The sequence below is a fragment of the Pieris napi genome, chromosome 24 (genome assembly GCF_905475465.1).
Source record: "Pieris napi chromosome 24, ilPieNapi1.2, whole genome shotgun sequence".
Classification (NCBI taxonomy): Eukaryota; Metazoa; Arthropoda; class Insecta; order Lepidoptera; family Pieridae; genus Pieris; species Pieris napi.
Genome location: NC_062257.1, coordinates 3,156,078 through 3,169,080, shown reverse-complemented (window position 1 = coordinate 3,169,080; position 13,003 = coordinate 3,156,078). Strand labels below are relative to the sequence as shown.

The window sequence follows — 13,003 nt, the reverse complement described above, 5'->3', positions numbered from 1 at the left end:
ATTTTGTCTATGAACATGCGTGTAGTATACGAATGCATGACTTACTGTCAATTAATTTGCAGGGTACAAGGAAATCGTATGCGAAGCAGCCCGTTGTCGTTCAGTAGTGGCAGTCTTGTCTCCAGCTCAATATTCTTCTCCCCACCAGCTGCTGACGGCTCTGTGCCAGCTCAGGGCGTTGCCTCAGCCACCTGTTGTTGTCTTGCTGCAGGTGAGATTTTACAAATTATTTCTTTGATATAAACGTTAATATGTAATGTTTTTAATTCCGTTTAAGCAATCATAATTTCTAGTTCCCGCCAAAACACATCTCTAAGCAAGATGGCGTCACACATGTGACGTACCATGCTTGTAAACACAAATAAACTTCGAGTTTCTTATGTGTTTATTATTATTTTTAAAATACATAAATACATATGGTATTTTTCGATCAAAATAGTCTCCGACGAAATAAAACTATGAGTATTTGGATTTGACGAAGATATTATTTACAATAATGCTACCTAAGAAACTACCGAGAAGTTACCCGAAATATTAAGAAGCTTCAGATCGAATATTTCTGCAATAGCATATAGCATATTATAGTTGCAGCTCCTTAGGAACAACGTTCCTAATCTGCAACCATTACACCATGTTCCACATGACATCTAAGTAATAATAATAAAATAAATTTAAAACAACAATTTGTCCGTTGTATTGGTGTTACTTCCGAGGCAATTAACCTTAGGGTCCTTCGAGAAAAGAGAGTACCAATTCTTTAAAAGCCGCCTTGCGAACCTTCTGGCAGTGAATGTTCATGGGTGTTACTTAACATTAACCTCTGCCCGTTTGCCCCCTGTACTATAAAAGTACGTAATTTCTGGCATTATACAGAATTGTCTATGGAAATAAACGTTAAATTGTATGGAGCTTACACTATCGATATTAAAATAGAACCAAAAAATTTCAGGACCTGCCAAAGTTGAAGCGCGAAGCGAAAGACGGCGGCGAACGTTTCGTAGAAGTGGTTAGGCGCACGCGTCTCATCCCCTGGCGTCACGTTCACGATCGCTCCTTCTGGACAGCATTGAGACTGGCTTTGCCACTTCCACCGGCCAATGACGCCTCACCACAGCACGTAAGACTCTTTTAGAAACATTTTAGAAATCAATACGTGAATCAAAGAGGTTCCAGTTCTACTTTTTACTTTAAGCTTATTTATATAATCATAGACAAGGTAATATGTAAAAACAATTATGTCAAACGAACCTTGCTAAGGCAAAAGATAAGTCTTTAAAAATTAGTTTTTAAGTGTGTAGCATATAATATATCAATTCCACATATTTATTATCTTAAAATTCATATTTACATTTCAAATTTATTTTTATTGAAACTTTACTGACATATTTTTGTCGTTTCGCGCGTATGTGTGCGTGCACGTCACTTGGAAGTAGTGCGTGCGCCAGTGAGTTTTGTGCCTATATAATTTTTTATATATTATTTTGTAATAGTGTAACATTATCAATTATTTAAAAAATGGTGGTCTCATCTACCTCATAAGTACATCGGATCCATACGATCAGGTTAAGAATCAGAGTCAAGTTTCGACAAAGTCTAAAATAGCTGATTTTGAAAGTTTTTTTTTAATTAATACAATTCTAATTTATCAGATCTAGTATGTGGTCCAAAAACTTTTGGACACTCCAAATTTACAATTCAGAATTAAGACTTAGCGATTAGCGTGACTTATGACCCTCTCACAACATTGCTGTGCCTAGCCAAGGTCTTTATTCATTATTGTAATAAATTATGTGCATAAGGAATGCAATAAAGATTTGAGTTTGAATTTGACATTGCACACTCACATTGGCAAGGCAATAGCGTCGCCGGCCTTTTGAGATTTCAAAATTTTAATTTCAAATGTTTCCGACATACTTGGAACTAAGTTTCGACTCTGAGTATTACTAGAAATTCTCTTCTAAGCTTTGAATTCTCTTACAGGAAAAATCGTCCAACCCATCGGACCAGGATTGTAAAAACGCGCGTTCCGGAAGTCTGACAGCACTTGTATGAGTTTTATTGTTTGCGCGATGTGTAATAGTGTTTTTAGTGTCTGACACTAGTGCTAATCGAAGACTGTTGACACTTTCTCCGTGTCGAAAATGTCGTATAACTCGGTGTATTTCGATTTAGGCCCGTCAACTTAAATTTCGAGAGCTGTCAAGACATTTTGACATTTCCCGATTATTTATATTTACGGGCCTTAGAGTGAAAATGAGATTAAACTTTTAAGACAAATGAATAGTTTTCTGAGATCTCGTTGTCTTCTTATGCATTTCTCTTTTCTCTTTCTCGTGCCAAAGGGAAATGAACATGACAATTTAAAATTTTCGGTTGTAATTTCTAGTATTTATTTTATTTATCTTTCGAATTTTAGCCCATTTGCGATTGTCAACTTTACAATTGACATTATCAGCGATTGTAAACTTTACAATTGGCATTATCAGCTATTGTGAACTTTATAATTGACATTATCAGCGATTGTAAACTTTACAATTGGCATTATCAGCTATTGTGAACTTTATAATTGACATTATCAGCGATTGTAAACTTTACAATTGACATTATCAGCGATTGTAAACTTTACAATTGGCATTATCAGCTATTGTGAACTTTATAATTGACATTATCAGCGATTGTAAACTTTACAATTGACATTATCAGCGATTGTACTCATTACAATTGACATTATCCGCGGTTGTCAACTTGACTAGACTGTTGACTTGACTTCATTCAACTTTTTTTTTTAAATCTTCACCTTCATTTAAACAGTTAGCCAAGGCTGTCAGCCAGTGACAATTGACATTCATTGTAATTTGACAATCGCATCTATCGGGCTAGCATTAGGATTGACCGAAGTCAAGGAAGGATACTTTTCGACGGGCTATCGCTGGAAATGGTCGCGTGACATAGCCATACCTATATTTCTATACAATTTTGATGAATTTTACGATAGTTACATCAAGTATTCGTTTACAAAAATCAAAAAAATCTGTTTTTGGCATTTTCTTCCATACAATTTTCATACAAAATTCATGTTCATGGCTGTCGAAAAGAATTCCTGTCTAGAGGTCAATGCCTAGTGTTATTCTCAAAATTGGGAAGCTGTCCATTTCTTAGTAATATTTTAATGTTAGCTTATGCATGCGTTTCTAGGACTAAGGGAGCTTTGTGTTTGATTTAAATATGGCATACGGCAGTTCAAATATATTTAAGCGAATATTCAAGGAAAATACATGCATCACAATTGATATTTTACATAAAAATTGTGGTAATCACATGGTATTGTCATAATTCGTATCGCGAATAGAGAATTTCGACAATTTTTCAACCACGCACCGTCATTCGTTCCAAAAGTTGTTTTTTACAGTTTTTCACGACCGAAGGACTTTTTTTTCAAAAGCGTTGATATGATTAGTTACTAATTAGAAAAACCTTTTATAATTAAATGCGTTTACATAAAATCCTACAAACATAATTTTGCCGGTCTGACGAGTATGCATTGCGACCAGGCCAGAGTCTTTCGACAATTTTTCGAAAATTTCAACATTATCAAAAACATTTTTTTACAGTTTCCACTTCGAATCGACATGCTAATACGTTGATTAGATTAGTTACTGATTTAAAAAGTCGTTTATCATTAAATTCGTATTAAAATAAGTCCCAAAATTTTGCAGGTTTGACCTCCGTAAACGTATTGAGTCAAAAATTGTGATAATGTATTTTCTTTGATTTGTCTTGAACGCACACGCTCGATGCCTATTTGAATGTCTGTATGAGAATGGTTTAAAGATCTGTGATAAAAGTTTGGTTGTAAGATGGCTTGTATCATTATCTGAACACCAATGTTATTCAAAGAATAACTTATAATTAGCCCTTACCACAAACTATTCGATAGTAACGCGTATTCGTAAACGATGTGTCTAGCGCCCAATGCATTCGAATTGTCCTGTTTAGTTCACTACTCGAATGAACGTATAGTTTGTGCTAAGCGTACTCTCTACTAGTATTTTATACAGTATTCATGTAAATAATTTTGTAAAGTATTTTTAAAGGTGAGAAATTTTGTATTTTTTACATTCCGATTCTTTGTTTAAAATGTGGATACTCAGTTACTTAATAAACAATTGTAAAGTTGATCTGCGTTTTATTTTAAGACCCCCTATTGTAGAGAGCAGTGTTAGCCTAGTGGCTTCGGCGTGCGACTCTCATGCCTGAGGTCGTAGGTTCGATCCCCGGCTGTGCACCAATGGACTTTCTTTCTATGTGTGCATTTAACATTCGCTCGAACGGTGAAGGAAAACATCGTGAGAAAACCGGCCCAGACATAAAAGGTAGCGCAATTGATTTATTATTTTTATTATTCAAAACGCTCATATTATAAAATAACTGAAGAAAAGAGTTTTCATATGATCTAAGGAAATTAAAAATCCGTCATACATGAGTTACCTTTACCCGTTTACGCAACGGAATCTCTCAATGAGGTAAAATTTGTTGCGTTATTTGCTATTGGAAATTTAATTAGATGGCTATCATTCAACAGAGAGGGAGGGTGCCACAGAGCCACGGAGTACTTCGTGTCCGCAAATTAAAATAAAAAGCTAAAAACACATATTCAAAGTGAAAAAAGTGTTAAAATCTATAAAGTACAGTTAGTGTCACCAAAACAATATTAAGAGCAAAGTGAATACCAATTAGTGACTTTTAAGAAAACCTAAGTATTAAGGTGAACAACAATTAGTGAGAAAAGACTGACAAATCAAACAAAACAAAGACACTACACAGTGCATTACGTAATTCACCTAGTGCAAGAACTTAGTGAACATTGCTTAAAATACGAAAAACAGTGATCCAACAAGAAAAAATAACCTAAAAGAAAAATTGTAGATGAGAAAAATTCAAATTTCATTCATAGAAACACGGACATTTTTCGCCAATTAACGCCATCTAGTGACGAGTTTCTATACTATCACACTAAGATCAACTAACGCCACCTAGCGACGAGTTGCTATACTACCACACTAAGATCAACTATCGCCACCACACCGTCGAAAGAAAAATTCAAAACGAGCTGAACGAACAAAAAACGACAATTGTACAGTCAGCAGTCAAGAAAAATATAAACTACACATTGGAGGAAAAATTTAGCGCATTAGATATAAAATACGAAAACCTCAAAGATAAGCTGAATAATCAAGAAAAAAGACTATATTTTCTGGAAAAACAGTCAAAGCAGAGGAATATTGTAATTTTTGGACTCGCGGAAAATGAAACATCATATGCAGACTTGGAAAAACACATACTAAGTTTCATGTCTCAATATTTCTCTGCAGATCTAGAACGCAGAGACATTCAAGAAACCAGGAGAAGAGGAAAGAAAGGAGAAAAACCCCGACCTGTATCAATTACATTTACTTCATTGGGAACGAAAATAGAAATCTTTAAACAAAGGAGAGTATTAAAAGACACGACTTACTACATAAAAGAGGACTTACCACAGCATATTTTAGCTAAAAGAAGGGAACTGCAAGGACAGATAAAAATTGAAAAACAAAAAGGGAATTCCGCCTCTATTAAGTGCGATAAACTGATCACACTGACACTCTAAAAATTAAACAACAATAGGCAACAAGAAAAGAACTCTATCAACATCACCAAACTACAGGGATCTTCCGCATTCAGAGCCAAAACAACAAGGATATAAAAAGAACAAAACTCAAACCCAATCAGGTTTACAAAGATCGTCGAGCCTATCAGAGGGAGTTATAAAACCAGGAATACTCGGATTCTTAACTACCAAAAACCACAACAATGAACCACACGATCAAACAAATGAAAATAATAAACAATTACCGCCCTCTCTCACGGAAAACATATTAGAAACGAATAGTACCAAACAACATCTTCCAAGCCGGTTGGTCACCGTGGAAGTTCAAGACCATAACCCATATACAACAATTACCACAACACTTTATACATAGCGACTTTCAATGCTAAAACTCTTTGCATTGTAAGTCGCTATGTATAATGGCCAGGACCATCAGGCCAGAGAAAAAGAGGCAGGCCAAATGCACGCTGGTCAGACGACGTTATAAGGATAGCCGGCACGCACTGGATGCGAGTAGCCGAAGACAGGGAAAAATGGTCATCTTTGGAGGAGGCTTTTGCCCTCCGCTGAGAGGGGTTCTTGCACCCATAAATATAAAAGCACCTGAAGTAAAGTAAAATAAGTAAAAAGAAAATAATGTTATTTTGTATATCTCTTAGCAAGAAATAAAATGCTTTTTATTTTTATTTATTATGCATGGAATTAATTAAAGCTTTATTATTATTATATACAATATGAACATATGGGCATCAATCTGCTGCATAGTTATCGAGTAGGTCAATCTGATGAACTTTTTTTGGTAATTGAGGTTTTCTTCATACAGGAACCGGTCGCGTAACCGGGAATTAAGCTTCTACGGAGGGGATAAGGATTGATTTAGATAATGTGGCAATATAAATAATTTCAAAAGATTATATGTAATGAATTGCCCTACCTAATGGGCACTCAAAACTGTATCTATCCAATTACAAAATATGACCCAGTTAATCTCTGTTTTAAGACTACCTAATGTTCTTAAAATACTACGTAACACATCAATTACTATAATTTTATAATCTGCACACTAAGTAATACTAATGTACCTATATCAATTCTACAAATACCTAATAATACGTCGTCTATATTATCGCTGATGAGCTAGAAAATAGGTAGTAAATATGTATGAAAACGCTATTACTCAAAGATTCTTAAAACCCAATTAAATGAAAGGCCGGCCTCTTTTGGCACAATGTGTGAAACAGTTTTAATTGTTAATTTACTTCTTACCCAAATTGACCCAAATTAAATACCTAATTTTAAATAGTTTAATCGATTGACCTTTTTATATTGCGACAATGGCGCGGATTCGCTCGGTAAAGTAATATATAACTACGAAGGTATTGGCATTACAGAAAAAAGTTTGAGAACAAAATTGTTCACAATTAAAAGATCTACTTCGATGATCGGTAAAATTTAATAAAATTGAATGGTTGGGGAGAAAACGACGAAAAATAGAAAAAAAGTAAAATTTTTGCCTTGTGGGAGTAATAACTTGAAAAATATTAATGTTATAAAAAAAAGTTTCAGATAAAAAAGTTAGTAAATTTTGTTTGGAAAAGAAAAGGTCTCTACAATTTTTCGCCTAACACTAACCATTCTCGAGATATCGAGTTAAACGCGTTTCCATCGAAAAGACCTTGAGCTGACCTCAGTACAACCCCTCAAATTGGAATTTATGCTCAGAATACACCCCCCTATCGATCCTCAAAATCCCCAAACTGTGTTCGCTCATGTTTATTTAACCCGTTTTTAGCCATAATTTGACTGGACTAAATTTTGCTTGTAAATTTAAGGTAGGTTTTAGAAAAGGAATAATGACTCCCTTTCCCCTTCCCTCTTGTGAACTTATTACTATACATTTTGTGAAGCACCATCAAACCATGGCGTTTGATATTAATCGTAGCTGGGAAGTTTTTTGACTAGAATGGGGCAAACTGACCACAGGTTCACCTGATGTTAAGTGATAGATATAGACAATTGCCAGAATGACATTGCCAGAGGGCTACCAAGTTTTAATGATATTCATGAAATTTATAAAATTTTATTTACACTAAATAATTATGATAAAAATGTGAAATTAATTTTATCATTAGAATGATTAAATATTGTTTTCCTTGAATTTAAAATCAAGGATTTTTGCTTCAGTGGTCTCCATCCCACTGCTGGTCCTTTTTGTCTCGATTAACTTGTTCAAAATTTGATTTGTAATAAAACCAATAAAAATTGCAAATATATTTAATTAACATTCAACAAACAAGATCATTATAAAATAGATTCATTATAATTAGCAGGCACTGTTCATTAAAAATCACACAAATTTCAATATTCGAGAAAACACACATTTAAATTATAAAAGTACCTGATTTAAGTAAATTGGTAACGATTTAAGTACCTATGTACAGACAACGTCAAATTAAATGACAGTCCTACATACAAATCAATATGGGCAAATAGTCGAGGATTACAATTTAAAACGTTTTGATTTAAGCAAAAGCTTAGTGTCGACTCTGAGTCTGAACTTTACCCATTAAGTATTAGGTTGGTAGTTGTGGGAATGCCTGCTCTATTAATGTGATTAAACAAAAACTACAATTATATTGTCTGCTATAAGGTGTTGACGTGTTTTCAGCTATGTGTAATCTTGCTACCTTTTACTTCTGTAGCTGTTTCGAGATCATTTGTTTTCCAATAGACAGATAGATCGGCCTTCTGTGCCTAACGGTCTTAGATAGATTTCCTCACGATATAGGTGTACAGCCAAGGCTCGACCAGGGTTCAGAGTAGCACTCTGAAGCCACTAGGCCAACACTGATTAAGTATGAAGTGATTCCCATTGGAAAATATTTATTTAAATAAATTTAGAAAATTGACATTAAAAGTCTAAATAATTGTACAATAATAATTGCCGCACGTTATATTTAACATATAACAAAGCTTAAAAATAACAAAATACATAAATTAATTTTTACGAAAATTTCGAAATTCTTGTACACGGTTATAGCTGTGAAACATTCTGAAAACGTTTTGTTTAACCTATTGATAAAACAGACAAAAATCCCCAATCAGCCTAGATTTAATTAACTCGACATATGACAGATGTCAACTGTCAATAACCCAATGTCACGAAATTTGACGGTACCCGCACACGAGAGTCCTTCGATCCGGAATAATTTAACTACTTAAAAATTAAGTACTGTACGTACTAGCACCCAGAAACGGCCGTAAAAACCCTAGGGCATACAAATTTGAGCTTTTAAATCATAATTTAGATACGGCAGTCATTCACCGGACAATATAAATATCCTTAATAAATGCAATTTCATAAAAACGAGTCTGAAGAGAATTATACAAATAGAATCCTCATAGGTTTTGGCCCATGGGCATGTGCCCCAGCCAACATTCCATGCCATTAAAAAAAAATAGAAAATGTATTTTTTGGAGGTATTTAGATAGTAAGCGTAAAATTGGAACTCGTTTTAATGAAATGCATGCAAATAAATTAAAAATCTCACTTAGAGAATACCCATTTCGGGAGTATTAAGTATTAATCACTAAGTAGGAACGTTCATTCGGTGACTTCTGAAGTTTGCGGGTACTTTTTGTTGTACGCCTGAAAATAAAATATTATTATCGTGGGTATGTACAAATTAAGTCATGAAGACATTCGTATCTCGATTGTGCATCAATTTTAATACAATAGCACTTTACAAATATATACATATATAATAATATATATATACATATTATATAATATATAATAAATAAATAAAATAATAATACACATTCAAACGAGGAAGCATGTCATCAATAAACCTGTTTATTCTTCAAAGTTTACAAATATTTTTTTTTATAAAACAGGAGGCAAACGGGCAGGAGGCTCACTTGATATTAAGTTATACCGCCCATGGACAATCAACGCCAGACGGCTCGCGAGTGTGTTGCCGGGAGATCATTACCTCAACAGTAACATAACATTTAAATAATGAAACCAACTGGCAATGTTCGCTTGAAAGCGATCTCTTTCAGACATTTTAAGAGAATATAAATAATGTTTTCAGAAATTCTTTCATCAGACACATCTGATTCCTTGATCGGCCTTTAGTGCCTGACACGTTGATTTTTGTTCTAAGACATATTTGGGACACAATAATTATCGTAATTGAACCACACGACCTGGGAAATGTTTGTTAATCGAGAAAAAAGGAATAAAATCACAAAAAATAACCTGTAATGCGACTTTAGCTAGGATATCGGCCATAGATCGGCCAGTCTGATCCACCATGGCTCGTAAAAAGCCATTGGGCTTCTGTAATAACATGTGTGCGTGATCGAATTCCACCATTTGACCGGCGTCCATCACTAAAACCTGGAAAATTACAACAAATTGTATAGTTTTAAAAATAATCTGCAAACAACAAAAATTTCATCAAAATCAGTCCAGCCGTTGTGTAAATTACCTTATCCGAATCCATGACCGTGTGCAATCTATGAGCGATCGTGAGTACTGTACAGTCAGCAAATTTGTTACGAATCGTCGTTTGAATAAGGGCATCAGTTCTGAAAAATTAATAAGGACAATAGTTCTGAAAATTTATTTATGACAATAGTTCTGAAAATTCATATATGGCAATAGTACTGATTATTGAATTCGGGCAATAGTTCTGAAAATTGAATTCGGGCAATAGTGCTGAAAATTGAATAAGAACAATAGTTCTGAAAATTGAATTAGACCAAGTTCTGAAAATTCAATTAGGGCAATAGTTCTGATTATTGAATTAGGGTAAGTTCTGAAAATTGATTTCGGGCAAGTTCTGATAATTGAATTAGGGCAAGTTCTGAAAATTGAATTCGGGCAATAGTTCTGATAATTGAATTAGGGCAAGTTCTGAAAATTGAATTCGGGCAATAGTTCTGATAATTGAATTAGGGCAAGTTCTGAAAATTGAATTCGGGCAATAGTTCTGATAATTGAATTAGGGCAAGTTCTGAAAATTGAATTCGGGCAATAGTTCTGATAATTGAATTAGGGCAAGTTCTGAAAATTGAATTCGGGCAATAGTTCTGATAATTGAATTAGGGCAAGTTCTGAAAATTGAATAAGAACAATAGTTCTGAAAATTGAATTAGAGCAAGTTCTGAAAATTAAATTAGGGCATCGGTTAATTAGTTCCAAACATACCTTTGGCATGAATTTCACATCAATTAAGAATCTTCATCAGAAACACATTCCCCAACAAATTACTTACTGCGGATCCACATTCGCCGTGGCCTCGTCCAGCACGAGCAACCTGTTCCGCCTGACGATGGCCCGAGCGAGACAAACCAGCTGCCTCTGGCCCACCGAGAAGTTCCCACCACCCTCGGACATACGAGAGCTCAGACCGGCTGGCAGCTCCATCACCGCTTCTTTTAACTCCACCTGTTTTTGATTAATCATTTTAGTTATACGAGTGATATAAGTGATGTTTTTAGTTTATGTTATATTATTAATTACTTAAGATGTCAGTTGGAACACGGTGTAATGGTTGCAGCTCCTTACAAACGTTGTGTAAAAAAAAACATGGCGATTAAAAAGAGTGGCGGAGAGTTTATTGCCAGTTCTTCTCTTCCGTTCTACGCCCTTGATTTGAGAACTGGCACTAAATGTAAAATTAGAAGCATTAATATGTATTTCTTTACTGACAAGTCATAAGTGTACAATGTGTTACCTATATGATTAAATGATTTTTGAATTTGAATTTAACTTATTTTAAATTGTGTCAATTAAATTTGATTTAACGCAAGACTGGGCCACTGAACTATTATATAAAAAATCTGAAGTGCTGTTGGGTTCGTGAAGGAAAACAGCGTATGCACCCCCACACACTCCACTATTTGGGGTAGACCCAAGTGTATCAGGCACAGAAGGCCGATCACCTACTTGCCTATTAGAAATTATCAGGCAACAGATACAGAAATCTGAGGCCCAGACCTAAAAGGTTGTAGTGCAGCAAATCAGAAATCTTTAAGTATGATGAATTAAGAAATTCACAATATTATAACAACACAATAAATTTTTTTTTATAGAAAACCCAATTTTAAATACCTATTTTACCTACCCCGATGAATTCCAATTATATATATATATATATATACCCGGCGAAATACTACAAAAACCGTAGAAAATTGTAAAATAATAAACTATTTGAAATCACCTCTTCAAGAGCCCTCCAAAGCACCTGATCGGGGTACTCATCAAATGGATCCAAATTGTGCCTCATAGTCCCCGAGAAGAGAACTGGTTCCTGTGGGATGATGGAGATCTGACTCCGAAGCTCATGAAGACCTAGAGATGCTGTTTCACGACCGTCTATTATTATTTCGCCTTCTATTGTTGCTAGCCTGGAAAATTCAACAGAAAATTATTAGGAGTTTTTCCAGTGTATCAGAATCTGAATGATGATGATTTTGTTCTTTTTTTTTAAAGAACAGGGGCAAATGGGCAGGAGGCTCATCTGATGTTAAGTGATACCGCCATGGACACGCTCAATGCCAGAGGGATCGCTAGTGCGTTGCCGGTCTTTTAAGAATTTTTAATATAATAATATTGAACAATTATCAGAAAATTTGATAAAAATACTAGCTGACCGGGCATACGTCGTTTTGCCATGTATATTATTTATAATAAAAAAATAGGGGTTGATCGTACAGGGGTGAAAGTTAGGGGTTGTATGTATTTTTAATGCTGTATCATACAAAAATAAAAACAGAAAAAAAATAAAAAATAAATATTTAGGGGTGGACTACCCTAAACATTTAGGGGGATGAAAAATAGATGTTGTCCGATTCTCAGACATACCCAATATGCACACAAAATTTCATGAGAATCGGTCGAGCCGTTTCGGAGGAGTTTAACTACAAAGAACGCGACACGAGAATTTTATATATTAGATTTCTTGAATTACTTTATAGACGGAATCATCAATCATTAATAATTTTGTTTTCGAAAATAAAATTGATTTGATAAATAAAACACGAAAAACACACAAATACTGGCAAGACATGTGTATCCCATAATTCACTAATACTTGTATTTTGACAAAAATTATTTACACACATGATTTATTATTATATAGTTTGTGAAGTCTTTAAGTGAAAGTTGAAGTTGACAAATGACCGTTTAGACGAATGACACTGGTTAAATAATTTTAGCAAGGAAATTTAATATGAAAGTATTACTGTTGTTTCTGTTTTTATATGATTTAAAAGCGGCCTCTTTTAGGGGCCTCATAGCCTAGCGGCTTTATTAAGTGGCAGCTTGGTACCGGGTACCGGGTT

General features: G+C 34.5%; 2 protein-coding genes across 3 annotated transcripts in view; one reads left to right on the top strand and one right to left on the bottom strand.

The window, feature by feature from the left end:
- Window positions 1-4,176, top strand: part of LOC125061686 — a 68,995-nt gene extending 64,819 nt beyond the window's left edge. The window contains exons 9-11 of the mRNA XM_047667223.1: window positions 63-211; window positions 950-1,117; window positions 1,981-4,176. Coding sequence (XP_047523179.1) covers window positions 63-211; window positions 950-1,117; window positions 1,981-2,052 — 389 coding nt within the window. The 3' untranslated portion in view covers window positions 2,053-4,176. The remainder of the gene's footprint in view (window positions 1-62; window positions 212-949; window positions 1,118-1,980) is intronic.
- Window positions 4,177-7,907: 3,731 nt separating this feature from the next.
- The window catches only part of LOC125061942 (probable multidrug resistance-associated protein lethal(2)03659), an 86,817-nt gene continuing 81,721 nt past the window's right edge, over window positions 7,908-13,003 (bottom strand). For both annotated transcript variants that reach the window (XM_047667574.1, XM_047667576.1), the window contains 5 exons: window positions 11,881-12,067; window positions 10,933-11,105; window positions 10,144-10,243; window positions 9,912-10,052; window positions 7,908-9,296 (listed from right to left, as the gene is read on the bottom strand). In XM_047667574.1, coding sequence (XP_047523530.1) covers window positions 9,252-9,296; window positions 9,912-10,052; window positions 10,144-10,243; window positions 10,933-11,105; window positions 11,881-12,067 — 646 coding nt within the window. In that variant the 3' untranslated portion in view covers window positions 7,908-9,251. The remainder of the gene's footprint in view (window positions 9,297-9,911; window positions 10,053-10,143; window positions 10,244-10,932; window positions 11,106-11,880; window positions 12,068-13,003) is intronic.